Consider the following 19,663-nt stretch of genomic DNA (forward strand, 5'->3'; position numbering starts at 1 on the left):
TTTGAGTTCTATGCATAGAACTCATTCAAACTTTGGATCTGCGGAAGAATGTTTACTGCCAGAGGTTGCTGCCAGTGGAGAAGCTCCTATGCGAGGTTCAGCCATGCTCGAAGGTTTCATTATCTTTTTCCCACAGACAAACTCATCCATGGGCTTTATTATGAAAACACAATCTAAATGCAAATGAAGAATTGCTTTCTGATTTTGTGGTACCGATTTCTTTGGGCCTTTTGTTAAACGATTAGAGGTGGTTTCAGTGCCATGGGTGCTAATTAGACTTCTACTGGGTTGTGAGGGAGACAAGGCTGACATCAGTGGACGCGCTCATTTGTGCTCGGATCTATTGGAAAGATCCAACCGTATGAGACCATCGATGGTGTTGTTTTGAAACTTTCAGGATTATTAACCTGCGACCGAGCAAAAATTCTTCGGGTTTGAGTAATCTGACGCAAGAGTGCCAACGTATCTAACACGTCACAGCAAGAATCCTTGTTTAAAGCAGTAATCCCTTGTTTTTTGCGGCTAATGGGGACCAGAAACCACAAAAGGTGAAAAACCGCGAGGTAGGAAACAGGCTTTAGGTTCACTGGGACGCTCTTCTGCTGGAGGCATTGAAGATGTGGCTGAGGTTTTTAAATTAGAGGGTGATGTGTCGCGCTATGACGTTCCTCTTGTTGAAATAGGTTCAAGGTTTCTTCTTTTAATCAATGGTCTTTTTTTCATGAAGAAAAAAAACTCTTAACTAGCTTCTTACTGAGTTTTGTCTGTCACTTCAGCCTTCACCTGAGGTGTCACTGTTTCCTTGTGACGTGTCTAAAAACCACTTGGTCGGGAAACCTTCAAAACGAGGCTCCCCGACTTGGTCAAGGTTGCAAACCAGCCCCCCGCCGCCGCCGTTGAAGGACAAGATGAAAATACAGTTTGCCTTGATTGTTTTTTTTTTCCATTTTATCCATCCATTCATTTTCTGACCTGCTTTATCCTCACAACGGTCGCGGGGCATGCTGGAGTCTATCCCAGCCGCCTTCGGACAGTAGGCGGGGGACACCCTGAACCAGTTGCTAGCCAATCTCAGGGCACAGAGAGACGAACAACCATCCGCGCTCACACTCACACCTGGGGACAATTTAGAGTGTTCAATAAGACTGCCATGCATGTTTTTGGAATGTGGGAGGAAACCGGAGTACCCGGAGAAAACCCACACAGGCACAGGGAGAACATGCAAACTCGACACAGGAAGGCTGGGGCTGGAATCGAACTCAGAACCTCTGCACTGTGAGGTTGACGCGCTAGCCACTCGGCCACGGGCCGCTTCTTTTCATGTAAATTTTATAATGAATCTTTTTTGATATGAATACATTATTTTGGGAAAACACGCAAAGCACCGCAGCCACAGAACAAGCGCGAAATGGTGAGTGGATTTCTGTATTTGTTTTGTTACTTGAATACATGATCAGACACAGCTAGGTTTTTAATTAAAGGCTGCTCTCGTCCTCCGTTTGATTTACTGCTTTCCTGTTAATGAATTTCCTTTTGTTGGTTAAGGTTCTCGCCTTGGCTAATTTAAGTGCATTGTGTTTTCCAATCAATGACGCTCTCGCCTTTGTGACCTCCGTCCTGTCGCACCTCAAATGAAGTGAAACTCTTGGGGGTTACAAACGCATCCGGGGAAGACAGCAATTAGTGTTCACGGTATGGAGTAAATTGATCGCCGATCGCAGTTAAAGCCTCTTGTCAATGCGGTCACCAACATTGACAGTGAAGCATTATTGAATTTTTGCTCAAAACAAATCCATTTGACTCTGGCAATGTATTTCCTTCATCCGCAAACTGTATTTGTGGGTATCACTTTGAGGCCACTTTTCCCAAGGTATCCACAAAGTCAAGCTGTAATGTTTCAATTTTGTCTTCTGTTTAGTTTGGTGTGCGCCTGTGTGTGTTTTTAATCCATTCACGACACTTCTAACCCCATCAGAGCAGAGCTGAGAGAGAGAGAGAGAGCAAGCACAAAAGGACGTGCCAAAGATTTTGTGGCTGGGAGGCAATTGCACAGCGCTAAACCCTTTCTTATCTCGACTTTGAATACCTGTGATGCTTGCGGAATACATCCGTGAGGTGGGGGAGTCAGTCAGAAGGGCATGTGCGCCTGGTGGCTTGCAAAGGAATGTTTTTTTCGTAGATTATTTTACCGCAAAGGGGAAACCGGGATTATTTACAGCAGCAAAGAGGACAGGGAGAAAGAATCAGTCAATATCCAAGGATCTACCTCGGAATACTTCTGCACAATCAGAGGGAATAACACCTAGGCCAACAATGCACCGCGGGTAATAAACCTCTTTGAGCCGCTCCAATATCCAGCTTTGCAGAAATACCAAAACATATTCCGCATAAAGGATGCGAATCACAATTCACAAATTCATCTAATTTTCTGGGGAGCCGATGCAAGCCAGGCAGTGAAAATCTTGCCTACTTGTTTTGTGTGTGTGTGTGTGTGTGTGTGTGTGTGTGTGTGTGTGTGCACTCTCTGAAACACCCTAAGATGCCACAAGATGGCACCAAAGTTTTGTTAAACAGGAAAGTAGTATGAGTGGTCCAGATAAAGTATGTTGTAGCGAACTTGACTGAGAGACAAGCTTTTATGTAGGGGCGGAGCTAAGGTTACCCTGCATTTATTTGCATCAATTACGACAGTCGGACATTTTTTGTTTTTTAATCAAATCATCTGTCAGCCATGTATTTAACAGTAATGATATTATGTTTGGGGATCATATTTGGTGGTATATTTATGGTTTAAATTATTGATTTCGGAAATTAGAAACGCAGGAGTGTCAAACTCATTTTTGCTGCGGGCCACTTTGGAATTACGTCTTCCCTCAGAGGGCCGTTATGACAGTGAAACCGAATAAATGTTTAATCATCACATCGTATTATTACTTGACACACACACACACACACACACACACACAAAAAAAAAAAAAAAACTATGGCTCACTAGTTTTTAAATCGGTCAAGTATTTGTTCAATTATTGTTCAAGTGAGTGTCAACCAGGTCACAAAGTTTTCGCAAAATGTCACAGTTATTGATTACACATTTAAGATTTCGGTACAGAGTTAAGCAAGGGTCATGGAAGTTGACACATATGATTTTCTTATGCGGGCCACAAAAAAATGATGTGGCGGGCCGGATCTGGCCCCCGGGCCTTGATTTTCACACCTGTGTCTTTGAGGGAAGTGATGACGGGATTAGCGTACCGATTGTTTTTAAGCGAGGCATTTATTCGAGAAGAGGCCTGATTTTGTACAAATGGTTCATGTGAGCACAAAAAGGGATTTTCTGTACAGGAGGAAGCAAAAGAGCGAATAGCTGCAAGGCGATGGAAAAGTGATCTCCATCCATGCAGCAGACTGATAATGAAAGAGTGAAAGACGTATCCCGCGGCAACCAACCGGCGTCTCTCTGTTAGTCCCGCGACTGTAAATGATTATTTTTCACTCTTTTAAATTGAAATCAAGTCATTGGTCCAACCACGGTGAAACAACTTCTCAGACGAAGGCGGTCTTCACGCTCGTGTCATTAATTTCCTTTTGCTGTGATATAATGACAGCGAGCCCATTATGAAGTCATCTGGCATTTCTTCCCATTGATTACGTCTGCTTTTAATGGACAGAAACCAATTTAGTTTGGAGACCGTACGTCATGTCATACAAGTTTCAATTGCAGGGGATGTAACACTGTAAGTGGAACACACGGTGGCTGTGGGCTAAAGGGACTGATTAAATCGCAAAAAGCTCAGTAGTGATGGCTCCTTCGGGCGAGGCAAGCTGGCACGAAGCTTCGCAAAATAATTGGACTTTGTGGAGTCGAATTCCGGAGTTGTCGAGACCCCCGTCGGCAAACATTTCACGTGATTTCTCGGTCAGGTTGCCGCATGCTGGACCGTGTAATCGTCTAACACGAGCCTGACTCCAGATTATCCAGTCTGGACGCAAACGGGGGCATGCGAAACCCGCATTACCAACCTAATAGGCGGAATGAGATTTTCTTGAGATATATTTGATTAAATGTTGTCGACCAATCCAAGCCCTTTTAATGCGCCAAGGATACATCAATAATGGTAATGACTTTGATGAGGATCCATTTCGGTCTTTCCAGGTCAAAGTGCCCTTGCAAGTAATGATAGGGGGCCTGAAAAATGACTTTGGAGGCGCCATTTGTCCCACGTTCTTTGGCTGAAGCCGCACAGCTCATTATGCACATATGCCCTTAAATGGTGTTGCTGGAATGCGTCCGATTAATCTGCCTCGCTGACGAGTGCCCTCCGAGTGCTAAGAAACCCGACGGGTGAATTCGTTCTTCAGATGAGGGTTTTCGTAATAAGTTTCATATGAGGAGGGGGGCATGTGTTTGCACTAAAGCCAGCTCATTTAACACTTCCTTCAGTGCCAAGTTTATGAGCTGGAGAGAGATTTGTGCTAAAATGCCGAGTCTATGTCGAAGAGTCCATTTAGCCGCGGGGATTTCCACACGCCACGCAAAACTTCAGGTCTTTGCAAGTTGGATCTCTCGGCAAGTTCTCATTTGACCGTGAATGTTTTTCAAGGTTTATAGAGATTGCCCCTTTTTGTGTGTCACTGATAAACATTCGGGCAAATCCATCATGTGTCGTCGGCTGTCAGACTTGGGAGGGAAAAACAATTAAAGGTTCCTCGCGCAGGTCGAGGCGCACCGATAGTCAATGAAGCAAACTGCCTCTGTGTGTATGTGTGTGTGTGTGTGTGTGTGTGTCTGTGTGTGTGTGTGTGTGTGTGTGTGTGTGTGTGTGTGTGTGGGTGGCCGCGAGCAATAGATTCATTAGGAAATGCCAGCCAAGCAGGGATGCGCGCGGAAGACAATTAAATGACCTCCAGCGTGAGGTTGAGGACTCAAGGGGGGTTCTGCGAAGAAGTGAGAGAGAAAACGCGACTCACATTAGAGAACCGAGGACCAAAGTTTGGCAACTCGGCTGCAATTATAAAGCAATTAAGGCATCTCGGGTCAAAGACGACGACACAACTAAAATTAAAATCACAAGGACTGCTCTGGAAATAAATTAAAATTTAGCTCATCTCCCAAAAAAGTCACTTAATAAACCTTTGAGGAACATCTCAAAATGGACCAAATGTATCCGAGTTAAAAAACGTAAAAGTTAAATACACCTGAAGTGTACATAGGTAGTGATTCTTTCCCGTACCACTAGAGGGAGACCCCGTACCACCAGTAGGGATGCACTGTTCTAATTGATTCCTTCGCACCTCACCTGTTTATTGGGTTGGGTCACATGACGTTTGCAATGTGAGGCCAAGAGCACTATGATGTCAATTTCGGGAGACAGCAGAGGGCGGCAGAGGACAAAATGGCATGAAATTCTTCCATCCATTATCTGATCCGCTTCATCCTCACGAGGTTCGCGGGCGTGCCGGAGCCTATCCTAGCTGTCTTCGGCCAGTAGGCGGGGGTGAATTTAATATGCGCAAACATCAAAAGGACAAGGCGAGTACGATCTTAGTAGCCCAATAATGCGCGCATGTAAACAGAATTACGTGCACACAAAAGATAATACATTCTCGGGCATCTGGCCAAGTCACGATTTATCGTCACTGATGCGAGCGACAATAGATGTTGATCATTAGTTATGAATAACGCAGCCTGCCTATTTACGCAATCTGTCAACAGGCTCCACGATGCAATCAAGGGAGCGCGGCACACAGGAAAGACGAGCCATATTGTTCGCAAACGATGCATGGCACTGCATGGACTGCAAGACGCGGCCCTTCAGCCTGAAAGCGCTGGGATGGGGCTCATTGATGAGACGTTTGATCACGGGGCAAAAAAGGCCAGCTCGAGTGATGGATAACCTCTTTTATGAGCGGTAATACAGACGGTATTACGTGGGCATCGCCAAAGCTCCATCTCCATGACATTTGCTCCAGCCAGGCCGTTAAAAAAAAGTGAATAGAAGAGAGAGTTTGTGTAATAACATCCTTATGTTTGTGTGTTTGAATATTATGCGTCCATAAAGCATGTCTCAATGTCTTCACGGCGATGGCAGCGCAGACGACAGCCCCAGTGCAGAGGTACAGGGTTCAATTCCAGCACCGACCTCCCTGTGTGGAGTTTGCATATTCTCCCCGTACCCGTGTGGCTTTTCTCCGGGTACTCCGGTTTCCTCCCACATTCCAAAAACATGCATGGCAGGCTGACTGAACAATCAAAATTGTCCCTCGGGTTGAGCGCGGATGGTTGTTCGTCTCTGTGTGCCCTGCGATTGGCTGGCAACCGGTTCAGGGTGTGCCCCGCCTACTGCCCGGAGACGGCTGGGATAGGCTCCAGCACCCTCGCGACCCTTGTGAGGATAAAGCGGATCGGAAAATGGATGGATGGGTGGATGCTTCCTAGAATTTTATGATGTTGTCAACGTGAACACTTAAAAAAAGCCTCATGCAAAAGTGTTTGGTTACGTTAACAACTCCAAACAAATTGCTATCAGGCTTCTGCAGAGCTTGCTGATGCGCTGATCAGTTTGAGACCTCTGGATCGGCAAGGCCAAATAGAATGCAAAATATTGCCGCAGCATAGGAATGATGTCATTGCCACCGCCCTACTTCAATCACATTCTGTCATTAAGGTGACGACCGAGTAGTTGATTTGAAACGTCAGATGCTGCCCACCATATAAAAAGAAATAGTTAGGATTCCAACAGCACCGTCAGCAAGTACAACTCCGTACGGTCGTCGGGTCATAAATTGACAATGTTGTGACGTTATCACCCGGTGAGATGACATCAATGTCCGCCCACGGGCACCGCGCTATAGCTATATCATTTTATTTGCGCATGCATATTCCTCGGCCTGCCCTGCTTACGGTGAGGAATTCCCTTTTATCAGCACAGTGCAGAAGGATACACCCAGAGTCGCGCGGCGGTAAATGACATGAAAATTGCTTTTGAGGCTGAAGTACAGACGCAATTAAAAAGTGATGGCAAATGTAATTCTGATGAAAATGATCACTGCGGTTAAAAAAAAAAAAAAAAACGTAGGCAGTGGAAATTGCGCAAGGACAAAGGAGATTTAACACTTGTTTACTTACTCACTGCCTCATTAGCGAGTGTTTAAAGACGAAATGGCATTAAAAAGCCATTAAAACGCAAAAGTACAAGCAGAGCTGCTGCAAAGCGTGAGTAAAAGCCTACCTGCCACGTCAATCGGACACAGACTTAATTTTAAACGCTGCGTTTTGGATTAAATATTGAATGGCTCGTAATATTCGCTCTCTGTTGTGGCCAGACAGAATCCCCACCGGCTTTGTCAATGACAACAAATCAGAAACATTACAAGGGAAACATCACAAGCCCCGCTGCGCAATTTTTTTGGGCGAGTAATGGACTGAACAAAATGAACTTTTTTATCCCCAAATTACCCCCATGGTGACATCGCGATTTCTATGAATCACAAAGACGTCGGGCATGCGTCCGCTAAATGAAATTAGGCATAAAAAAAAATAATAATAAAGGGAACGGAATCAAGAGAACATTTTGTGGGTTTAAAAATGTAACCAATGAAAAGTTTTTTTCCCCAGATAAAAATATGAAACATTTTGTGAAGATAAAAATGTAACTTTGAAAATATTTTTAAGATAGAAAATGATTTTTTTTTTCAATATTTAATATGAAATACATAGAGTGGCTGTTACTTGGAGGAACCTTGGACGTTAAAGCACAATTATATCAGGATTATTTGTATACAACATCAGCACCGTGAACTTTTTCTTGTGGTTTAAAATGTAATGTAGTGTAGCACTGCCAACAGAATATTTCCTTAGTAATTAATTCAAATGGTTGGCCAAAATTCAACTGTAAGAAAATCGGTTGATGGCTAAAAATTGCCGGATTTGGCTGCTCTATTCATAATCCACAAACACAACATTAACCAGAGTGCCGTGTTTCAATTTGGGGCAGCGCATCGAACATGTTATTGAGTTGACTTCCCCTTTAAATATACATTATGCGCATTTCTAGGTCAAATAATATTCAACATTCCCCCCCTGAGGTGTTCTTGGTTTTTCGAGCTACATGGCGGGCTCTCTCGCCCAAAGTCATTTTCATTTTACTGCTTATGAGGCAATAGATAGTACATACACCGTTGATGACTTTGCCCTCCCTTCTCACATTGCATATTCCTAACTTTGTGACCCTTTTTACTCTTACTGTCAGTCCATGACTGTTTTAATTTATGCCCGGGCTTTAAAAAAATCGTTATTGAGCAATTGAGAGGCCAAGTGGTGCAAGCAATAACATGAATAATCCATTAGCTGTTCCTGTAAGACTCAACGAGAATGAGACCTCAATCAGCATCAGACTCAGGGGGAGTGTAACCAGGCGGTGGCAGCATTCGCTTCCCCCTCCAAACTCAACCAGGTTTACGCTGAGACCGTTCTCATCCATCTTGCTACAGGATATCTTTTTTTCCTGCATTGAAAAAAATCGCTTCATGTGAGACGCTAATGGACCTCCCGTGTGTTTTTCATCACTTGAATCCGTTCGGTCTTTATAAACTTTGCCTCGGCAAAGTTTAGGGTCCGGCTTATATAACTTCTGCATTCTTTACGCAACTCTTTCATAACTGTTTGTTATAGAAGATATCCCCCCCCCCCCACACACACACATACACAGCACACTTCCTTGCCAAAAGCTGAAATATTTAACAGCTTCTTAGAGGAGACGTGTTTGAAATGCATCGGGGGCGTTGATCCGAGGCGTGCGTTGGATGTCAATGCGCCCGTGCAAAATGCGGAGCCGGGGGCAACGGAAGCCGACATCAGCTGCCTTTTGAATCATCTTTCAGCAATTTCTCAAGTCGTTCCGCGTTGATTTCCTCTTGCCTAATTGCTGTTTCAAAGATGAGCGCCCCTCTTTATGTGGACACCACGTGTGTGCAGTTAATATTGCTTGTCAAAGACGACAAAGCATTCTAGAGATAACTACCAAACTGATAGTGATGCCAATAAAACACTCAGACTTTAATAGTGACTCAGGGATACAAAAAAAAAAAAAAGCAAAAACATAGCACGTCAATAGTACACCACACACCCACCCACACACACACACACACACACACACACACACACAAAAAAAAGTTTTACATTGACAAATATACGTTTCGTATAGCAACAGGCTAGTTTTAGCTAATGCTAGCTTTCCACTATGTTCCCGGCGGCCACGGCAGCGCTGTTGCGGGGCACCGTGGGGCAAAACTAGGGGACGGGATGAGCAAATGTGACAGGCCGTGGTGGCAGCGAAAACGTTTTAATTGTTCCAAAATTTGCCACGGCCGTCACAAACGCGGATGAGAAACCTAGTCGGCCCGTCATAAAACGGGAGCGAATGCAACGAAAACCTTACAGTAGGTAATGGGGCGTAACACAACTTGGAGGGAATGGAAGCACATTATTTTAATGCGAACATATCACATTCGCCTCCCATGCAGTCAATTTAATTTGGCTCGACGTTAAATGTGACGTTAACGTTGAAATGTGTGAGTGATAGAGAGATGTCATGTCATTTAATGGACATTTTCTCTGAATAACAGCCTCTTTTGCACGATTTGGTCGAAAAGGTGAATTAGCGAATTACTTCAAGCGTTTCTTAAGCGGCAGTACACGTGGCGGCTTCATTCGACTTTGCCAGATCAACAAACGCACTCCAACGCTGGCCAACATCCCCCATTTCATCCGCAGACAATTTGACAAAAACACGACAAACGTGAGGGATTCGATCAGAACGCCACAGGCCAGGAGAGTAAACCAGCTTGCCAAAACAAAGTGCGTCTTTAAAACCCGCGGGGATCAGCGGCAACGTTCCAACACGTCTCGTCACGGAGGGAAAACCGGCCAGAATCCCGAAGCGCGCTACGTTTCAGGCAGATGGGGCAGCTGTTGTGGCAGACGGTAACATAGTGTGAATGTAGCTTTGACAATACTCCACTTAAAAGTAAACAATCCAATCCAGTCACAATGGCAGGGATTTTAAATACTGTACATACCACACACACACACAAGGATTTTGTATTTCATAATGGTTCAACGCGACATAAAAGCAACCCTGTACCTCGGAACACATTCTCCCGTTAAATTTTAATGATTAAAAACAATGTTGGTGTGCCTTTAAAATTACAAGTAAAATAGTTTGATTTTGTTTTTTTAGCTGCATTCGCCTACATGTGGTCTGAAATAATGGTGGACCAGCCAGACATACTTTTTTTTTTTTAATTGATCAGCTAAGGCTCATTTCAAGACACGATGACATAATAGAGAAGCTATGTTGAGGATGTATCGTCGCCGTTTTCTCTTTGCAACACGGCGGCTTACAAAAGTTAATTTCAAAACAGTTTGCTCCTTATTTGCACTTAAAGGGAGCTTTGATGTATGCCCTAATGACTTTCTGAAAACCTGAGGCTAACCGTGCAAAGTGCCATGAATGGGATTATAAATCTTTCTTAAAAACAACCCGATTGGCTCAAAAGTGCTGCAAAATTAATCATCTCTGCAAAGTAAACTAGGTTTTCGACTGTGGTGTAAAAGAAAAAAAAAGAGAATTAACAGGGAGTAATGCTGGTCTTTTATATGAACCAGTGCTTGAAAACACATAAAAGATTAAGCAGGTTGCGCGGGACTACCAGCCCAATTTACGCAGTACAAAAGTTGTAAACAGGTAATAATTCAGTAGGCTTGAGCCTGTTTGTCATCCGGTTTATTGGGCCGCGCGTACCAAATGTTGTTTGAGGAAATCTCTTTGAAGAACAATGCAGAAGCTCCTTAAGAGGTCAAAAGGAGGCAAGTATTCAAGGAAACGCCTCATTGGAATGCTCGACGCCATCTTGTGTCTGTTCTTGCCTTTTAAGTCTTCATTTCCATAAGTCCTTCATTACAGACTTTACTAAATCTTGATACTGATATATTCCGCTGTCTCTCACTGTACACAATTGTGTTGCATAGCCTGGGAGCTCTTCTTACAACTCGCGACTCCCATTCATTCAGCAGCGACGTAACCCAGATTTGTGCTTCATTCAGAATAATTGCCAACAAATAATCCGTTTTGCTGTCAAACTGTTATTACCGTCATAAAGTCCTTATATGTGGAGGCGATGCTTTCAGTAACCGACGCAATTCACTTTTTTGTGGTCATTCGGTTGGTTTTGACAAAGGGTGACGAGTCGCAACGTATGTTGAGAACGGAGACGATTGACAACAATCTTACATAAATAACATTCAAGTGTGACCATAAGTCTTCATTCATTCAAGTAGTCTGACGGTTGTAAAAAAGGCCAACGCGGAGTGACAAAATTTGCCAGTGAACGTTATTGCTGAAGTAAACGGTGAAAATGAAAATGTCATCAAAATGAATGCATCTTTGGGTGCATTCTGAAGCGTAAACATTTCGGTGGGAGTATTTGATGCATTTAGGATTTTGCAAATAGCGTATTGTCCGCACTATAAGGCGCACCTTCAACGAATGGCATATTTCAAAACTGTTTTCATATACAGGGTGCAGCGCATTATAAGGCGCATAGAATGGGAGCTACAATAGGGGCTGCGGTTGCGTGACGCATCCACTAGATGGAGCGACGCTAATGGGAATACAATACAATACAGCTTTATTTATATAGCGCTTTGACAACCGCTGCAGTTGTAGCAAAGTGCTTTACAGAACATGTAAAATACTACAGCCAAGAAATTCGAATATTGATCCATATATAGGGCGCATCGGATTATAAACGCACTTTAAGCTTTTGAGAAAATTGAATGTTTTGCGCTGCGCCCTGTAGTGCAGAAAATATGTTACTTCGTTTGTTGGTATTAATAACTTCATTACTTGGTATTTTTCTGTCTGCTTTTTCGACAAGAGCGTTATTTCGACAAGTTTACCTTCATTTGCATTGATATCAGGTTGCATTGCTTTGTCATGCTGTTTTTCCCTTGGGTGGGTTTCAATCTCAGCTCCAGCCTTTCTATGTGGAGTTTGTATGTTCAACCCGTTGTCACTCCAATACACAACAGTGTCCTGCAACTTTCCTGACAGGCTATTTCTCATTCTGTTTACTTCTATCGCACAAGGAAGTTATCATGAATAACTAGCAAGCGGAGCCATCGCATCGGAGTAATTGTATGACACGTCTACTATTTGATGTGCTTGTGCACCGCACACCCCTTCCAAAACGTGCCAGCGCAGGGTCAGCTTAACCGTGCACGGGTACATATCAGACCGCTCCAAACATACCGGACTTCAGGTGTCCGGCAGAAATTGGCTAGAAGGCGAACGCGTCCCGCCTTTGACAATCCCAACTCTAATGAAACAAGGCTCATCTTCCCCCTGTCATCTCTTGTTGAACGGATGCAATACTTTGTTTGAGCCTCTTGGTGAACAAGTGGCTCACCCGTCCACAGTAGGAATCGGCGGTGGTCCGGAGAGATGCGTCCAACGGCTGTAGCAGTGAAGTCTCCATGTTCTCGCCAAAGGGGTACTGTAAAGGAAATTGCAGACATTATATACCGCCGATGCTTTTTAGCTGTTGACTCACATCACAAAGTGCATCCGCCATAATGCGCCTGCACCAGCAGCTCCACTTCGGGACTATTTGTCTGTTTTATTTTTGCTTGCAGTTTTTTTTTGTGCTTTTTTTTACATCTTCATAGAAGGTACAATGGCCCATTTGTAATCACATTCTGCATTTGGTTCCTTTTGGTGTGTCTGAATGATGAATAGGAATCAAGTGAACTGTAAGGGAATGTGCTCGGTAAGGTGTAATCGTATCGGTGAAAAGAACAGCATTGTACGCTCCTCCGGGTCCCTTTATTGTAAACAAAATAACAAAGCTGCTCAATGAACCAACCAGGACGAAACTTCCAGACAGTGCTATATAGCGAGAAATGATGTTGACGTTTGCTTGCATTCTTTTACTACTCTCCTGTAAATACAAAGCAATCGCACTTTTACGGCACCTCATTTGACTCCTGTTTGGCCACACATTAGGTTACTCAAAGCACACTTTCTTTATTATCTTTCATATAGCACCACAGGCTGTAAAGCACCATTAACGGCCTCGCATCGATTTTTATGTGGATGCTGCCGCTGCGTCGTCCGCATCGCCATCACGACGCCTCTAACTAGCATCAGCACTAAAGATTTTACAACTCTTTGGTGGGTCAGGCCGGCGTAATGGTAGTGCCCTTTATTGCACGCGCCTCTGCTGGATGGGAGAGGCCGCCTGGAGACGCGGGGCTGACTAAGGCACACTTGGTGGGAGGGAAATGAAAGTTTCTTCCGGAATTGCCTCCTGTAGGCTTTAGGAACCTGTCCCCGAAGGACTGAGTGGGAACAAATTGTGAGTGGGCTCAACGGGCTGGAGCAATAGGAAGCACTCATAAAAGTATGACATAAAACAGCTTGTAACCGGGAACGAAACGTTCTAAAGTTTCCATTCTTTTTTTTTTCCTTCTTTTTTTTTTTTTGGAACTCCGATCAGCTGACTGATGCTTGCATAGGAGGGCTGTACAAGGCCTTGGATCTGCCAACCAGTTCAATTTGTCACCATCCAGGATGAAATTTCAACCCTGAAAATGACTTGCTCATAGTTGGGATGAAACTTTGCAACCTGGAAAATGGAATTACAGTTTTGTTGAATCATTTATAATAGAGTGGAAAATGGAAAATTTGTCACATAGATTGTCTGTACATTTATCCATCCCTTTTCCTAATCCGCTTATCCTTACAAGTCTGACACTTCATTAACTTGCTTAGTAAAGCTGTGCATGAATTGGTGCTGACTCGAAGCGAGAAGTGACCTGGCCGTTAAAAACGAATGCTGAACCAGAATTTTCGAATTCGACTCAGAACAGGTCAGGCCAAAATAACAACTCGAACTGGTACGTAGTTGACAGTGTCATTTCTTTCTTCCCTCTCCCCGGCCGTCCAACCTCTTCTTTGTTGTTACCTTCACAGCCCCTCAGAGAAGTATTCTTTGATCAACCAAAGATCGTTGTCTTTCAAGAATATTACAAACCCAATTCCATTGAAATTGGGACGTTGTGTTAAACATCAATAAAAACGGATTCGAATGACTTGCAAATCATGTTCAACATCTTACAGGTGAGCAGGCTAAGTGGGAACAAGAGGGTGCCATGATTGGGTCTCAAAGGGGCTTCCCTGAACTGTTCAGTCATTCACAAGCAAAAATGGACGCGAGGTTCAAAAGCCAGCAATCTGTGATGGAATAAGGCTGCGTTAGTGCCAATGACGTGGCTAACTTACACATCGGTGAAATTGATCAGTTTAAATATGAAATATCTTGCCGCTCAGTACAAAACGGCGATTTGCGATGACAATGCAACATCATTTAGATAAGACCGCGATGTAGTGTATTGTGATTGAAGTGGTTGTGCCCTTTGCAAGGGCGCCGTGTCATCGCAGAAAGTCAACTGTGCTGCTGGGTTGAGAAACTATTTGATACATTACATGTGTCACGTAATTCAGTGAGCTGTTCACAAGTCCGCTTTGCACCGCGTGGGACGCAGGTTTACTCAGTCACAGAGAGACGGATGGCGGAGTGCTCCGTTATGAAGCCCGCTCGTTGACTTAATAGCTGAGAACGAAGGCTCGCGCTGGTGGCTGCCGGGCTAGAGCCTGTGGCGGTAATGGATGGAGACCGGCTAATGAAGCCTTCGCTGGTACTCCGCCGATTGCTGCCTGCTTGTTGAATGACGTGCCGGATTCAACACCGGCAGATCGGAGCTGACCCGTGAGGGCGGCGGGGTGAGAGTTCTGCGGCTAACTGGGTCTAACTGCGTCTCGCTAATGTGGCCGACTGGGGAAAGACAAAAGGGTTGAAACCGAATGGGACTTTAATAGGACTGTATTGGGTAAATAGGACAGGCTTTTTTTACCTCAGCCTGTCCTTTGGAAGGCAGCAGTGGTTAGCAGATCCGCCTCTACGTTCTCAGGTTCAAGGCTGGAATCCGGGCTACAGAATCCTGTGTAAAATTTGAACTTTGTTCCCATGCTTGTGTGGGTTTTCTCTCAAATACTCCAATTTTTTTTTTTTTTTTGCATGCAAATAATAAATGGGTTTTTTTTTCTACTTTCTCCCTCCAACTTTTTTGGGGGTGTTTTCTCAAAAATTCCCCAATTTTTTTTTTTTTTTTGCATGCAAATAATAAATGGGTTTTTTTTTCTACTTTCTCCCTCCAACTTTTGCTGCTGTAGATTATGAAGTTCTCCATTGTGAGACAAATAAAAGCTTTATTATCTTATCTTATTATCCCATGTCACCATAAACAAGCCTTTTCAGTTTTGGTAATTAAAGTCAGTAACTGTCCATAGATGTGAGTGTATTGTGAATGCGTTGACGGTCTATACGTGCCCCCGCGACGGGCTGGCAACCAATTCAGGGTAGTGAAAATGGATGGCTGGTTCTTCTTAACTCATTTTTGACAGCTCCGTTGGTAAACATTGGATGAACTTACTAAAAAAGGTGTATCTCCACAGGTAAAGCAAGCGTTCCACTAGTGCGGCTGATTTGTCAGGATTGGATTAAGGACGAGTCTACTTGTGAGTCTACTTTTTTTCCCTACTTTTTTACTCATAACACTCATACCAAGGTCGGATTATTTATTAGGTTTGTTAATTCTTGGCGGTCCGTACCTGCCGAATGGCCTCGTAGACGGCTCTAAACGCCGGCTGCTTTTCGTTATGGTAAACTCCCCTGCTACCGTGGAGAATGAAGACGCCATCTTTCTCAGCCTGCTGACAGTTGAGGCCATAGACGCAGTGGTCCGGACGGTAGTTCCACTGGCAGGGGAACACGTAAAGGCGTTCTGTAACAGAGCAAGAGCGATTCACTTTAATAAGAGATCATTTGTTGACCTGTCCGTCAAATGCATGTGCACCCACCCGGGTTGTGATGAAATATGATATTGAGAAGGTCCTGGTCCCCCCAGGTGATGTTGAGTTTATACTTTTGAAGGAGGGGCATCAGCATTTCACTCCAGTGAAGCGCAACTGTTGTCATGTCATTCTAGAAGGATTCAACAGAAAAGTCAGCCCCTTCAAAACTTTTTATTTTTGCTTCAGCTCCAGTTGCTCATTCTACCAACCCTTCATCTGAATTAAAGGAAACAGTTGCTTGATGGAGTGTCGGACAGAATGATGACATTGACCTCAAGTGGACGATTTTGGTAGTGCAACTACTCTTCAAACCTACCATTAATTTGACTCTTTCTGGGATAATGCAGTCCAGGAATTAACTGTAGTGTTCATGTAAATATGATGTTAACTGTGATATTATACATCATCTCATAACATTCGTATTTACAGCCACTTTAAAATGTAGGAACCTCCTTCCATTTTATTTATTTTTATGTAATACTGCTTATGCTCACTGGGGTTACTGATGAGCTGCCACCGACTTTGAAAGTGGGGCATTATACCCCCTGGAGTGGTCACCAGCCAAGAACGTGGCCATTTTATCTCCATATAATTTATTATTCACTTCCTGAAATAAATCCAACTTTACACCATGAGGGCATTCACCTTAAAAAAAGTTTCCCTGAGGCGTGTCATGTTCATGAGCATGACTCCTGAGTTGACGCCAGTGTTGCCATAGTAAGGATGGCGGGCGAAACGGTTGTACCAGCCGATACGTGGCTCCTCGTGCTCCGGGGCCATGGCAGCCAGCTGGCTCTTGTTGAACTGTGTGAAGAAGGCCCAGATGTCCTCCACGGGCTGTAGAAAAAGGATATCTGTGTCCACGTAGAGCAAAGAGTCCACCTCCTTCAGGATTAGCTGGAGAGAAGACAACAATGACTTAATATGAGGACAATTGGCAAATGTGTCCTTGTTAATGTTAAAATGAGCGATGAACCGACAGGTAAAAAGAGTCTTTGAGAGGCACATGGTTTGAAGAGCTTCTTCCACTCTTTCTCATTCCCGCTGGGGAAAGTGATGGGGTAGATGGTAAAGTTAAACTTCGCCTGAGCTGATCTCGGCCAGGAGTACAGCTTTAAAGAAAAATGAGAAAAAAAGAAAAACATTCATGGACAGTGTGCCCGAAATTCAGCAATAGACATTCAAGATATTCCACAATTTAAAACAGTTCCCAGTTGTCTTCATAACAGGATTCTTGACATTAGTTATTCAAACTTCAGCACTTTTAAAGCACTTATTTAAATTACTCAGTTTGTGTGTGTGACCGTAAAACCATCAGTTGCATTGAGATCCAGAACTATTCCGAGGCCCGGTGGTCTAGTGGTTAGTGCGTCAACCTCACAGTGCAAAAGTTCAATTCCAGCTGTCCCCTGTGTGGAGTTTGCATGTTCTTCCCTGTGCGTGCGTAGGTTTTCTCCGGGTACTCCGGTTTCCTCCCACATTCCAAAAACATGCATGACAGGCTGATTGAACACTCAAAATTGTCCCTCGGTGTGAGTGTGAGCGTGGATGGTTGTTCGTCTCTGTGTGCCCTGTGATTGGCTGGCAACCGGTTCAGGGTGTCCCCCGCCTACTGCCCGAGGACAGCTGGGATAGGCTCCAGAACCCCCCGTGACCCTTGTGAGGATAAGCAGATCGGAAAATGGATGGATGGAACTATTCCGACAACGGAAGATATTTTATGATTTATTTTTGTAAAATGAATACTTTGCGGATAGCATCAATCACAACTGAATTTTCACTAACCCTGCAAAAGGTATAGAGTATTTTTAGATACAGCTCTTATAGTGTATCTTATTGGACTATGTTAGTGTTTCGCTATCACTGGAATGGACACTCACCGCATTTCGAAAGCTGTCCTGTAGCTCATCATCGGCAAAGATGTGAAATTTGAGAGGCTTTTTGCTGAATATGATGGCAGACTTGAGCATGGCGAGCGTCTCGTCCAGCCTCGGGCCACAAGCCACTACGGCTATGTGACTGCTTTCATTATCGCCGTCTTCTGCTTCAGAGTCCATCCCGTCCCTAACAGCCAAGACACATTTATATTAGACTCGGTAGTTGTTCAGAAATCAGCAGACTCACACTGAGCTCTGTTGGGTTTTACTTGCCATTAAGTTTTGGGGGCGAGGACTTGCATATTAATAAGAGTGCGCTGCATGCAAAACCCTCCTTCTATACTAATGGCCTGGAAGGTGAAAAATCACCTGACTTGTTTGTCGATGGAGAGCTTATGAAACACACCAATTCTGCTGTTATTATTGTATAAAATGCGCATCTCAAAGAGTGGCACTTTACAGTCTCTAAACACAAAGCACAACACAGCAAATGTGATTGTGCAATTAAAGCAGCTTGTTAAAAGCCCATGAGGCATTTGGGATGGCAGCAACAGAACTTTTATCTCTCTGTGTGTGGCCACGAAACACTTGCAGTGCTGCTTATTGCAGTCCTAAGTATCTTTCTAGGAAATGCACAAAATCAGTCATACCTAAATGATGATTCCAAAAAGCAGTTCAGTCCACAAACATCAGCAGGCAACCTCCCAAACGGATTCCAGTAAGAGACTGACAATGATTTACACCTAACAGAGTAAAAAAGACCATCTTTTTGGATGCTTTTCTTAAACATTAGCAGTGTTGTGTGACGGGATTATGAGAATTAAAGGCAAAATGTTAACAGGTGGCGTTGGTTTACGGGAGCTAAAGGAATTAGCGAATTAATTATGTGACAATACACAAGATTACTGTCCTCACTATAAGTAAACCAGTGAACCAAATTGTATTTACTAGTAGTGAAACTCATACGTGTGTTAGGTACAGCAATAAATGACTCATGTTGAGTTTTGTTATATGATATCGTTTCGATATCAATGCCGCGTTTCCGAAATTTTGCAGCGTGTACTACAGCATCGGTAACTCGTAGCGCATTAGTTGTAAATTAGGCAACATGGCTAATGTAGCTTTAGCTACCTGACCAGCTGGGGAACTCGACGGCCTGTCAGTCCTGGATTTTTCCTGAGAACGTTCCCCGTGTCAGGACTCCCTCCGGCGGGTGTCCTCGGCTCGCCAAGGCCCCGCTCGTCGGTGTCCTCCAGGGTAGATGCGAGATGATTGAACACGTAGAGCGATGAAAAAAAGGTGAACGCCGAGCACAGGAACAATGCTCGCCGATAACAGCGCATCCTGTGTTCTGTGGGTTGTCGACAAAATGCCGGTTAACCTCTTCTCCCCACATAGAGACTGACTTAATCAAGTTAATCTTTCTTTCTTTGACTGAAGTTAAGGCAGGTAAGCGACAGACCGCGTTGCTGTGTTCACAGCGTCGAGTCCCGCCTACCACAGCGTTCACTCCGCTGCCGAGGTTTTTGTTTTGCAAAACCACAAATTATGCGATTGACAAATGACATTACAGTTGTTAACGTTGACATTTTCCCATTGAAAAAAAAAGCACGAGTAAATGTGGTTAAAGAAACGAACCAGCGCTGTAATAAACGCTGCAATTACAACCATGGCATTGAATTGACCATTAAAAATACTTGATGTACTATATTACAATATTGATTTTAGTTTGATGCTGAATGAATATACTTTAAGAAAGTTATGATAAAAATCCACAGGCTAATGCTATTTTAATGACTCTCATAGGAGAAT

At 43.9% G+C, this 19,663-nt stretch overlaps 1 protein-coding gene across 4 annotated transcripts; it reads right to left on the reverse strand.

Annotated features, from left to right (window-relative positions):
* Nucleotides 1-10,229: 10,229 nt before the first annotated feature.
* Nucleotides 10,230-19,365, reverse strand: gxylt1a (glucoside xylosyltransferase 1a). 4 transcript variants are annotated; one of them, XM_019893369.1, is made up of 9 exons: nt 18,983-19,365; nt 18,502-18,594; nt 17,855-18,038; nt 16,955-17,086; nt 16,620-16,871; nt 15,981-16,104; nt 15,732-15,904; nt 12,390-12,555; nt 10,230-12,232 (listed from the first exon to the last, which is right to left on the reverse strand). In XM_019893369.1, the coding sequence occupies exons 1-8, from the start codon at nt 19,192-19,194 to the stop codon at nt 12,394-12,396; spliced, it is 1,332 nt and encodes a 443-aa protein (XP_019748928.1). In that variant the 5' UTR covers nt 19,195-19,365; the 3' UTR covers nt 10,230-12,232; nt 12,390-12,393. The 4 variants fall into 4 exon arrangements, with proteins under 4 accessions (XP_019748928.1, XP_019748927.1, XP_019748929.1 ...); XM_019893368.1 differs by having other exon boundaries at nt 10,230-12,555; XM_019893371.1 differs by lacking the exons at nt 10,230-12,232; nt 12,390-12,555 and adding an exon at nt 14,125-14,895.
* Between the last annotated feature and the right edge of the window lie 298 nt (nt 19,366-19,663).

The sequence above is a fragment of the Hippocampus comes genome, unplaced genomic scaffold, assembly GCF_001891065.2.
Source record: "Hippocampus comes isolate QL1 unplaced genomic scaffold, H_comes_QL1_v1.1 scaffold62, whole genome shotgun sequence".
Classification (NCBI taxonomy): domain Eukaryota; kingdom Metazoa; phylum Chordata; class Actinopteri; order Syngnathiformes; family Syngnathidae; genus Hippocampus; species Hippocampus comes.

Bases quoted from the DNA above. Each gene is read 5' to 3' on its own strand.
- gxylt1a (XM_019893369.1), bottom strand. From the start codon at position 19,194: ATGCGCTGTTATCGGCGAGCATTGTTCCTGTGCTCGGCGTTCACCTTT. The intron at 18,039-18,501 runs GTATGACTGATT...CTTGGCTGTTAG, and splicing joins TTTTTGGAATCATCATTTAG to GGACGGGATGGACTCTGAAG. The intron at 16,872-16,954 runs GTCGGTTCATCG...TCTTCTCTCCAG, and splicing joins CTCAAAGACTCTTTTTACCT to CTAATCCTGAAGGAGGTGGA.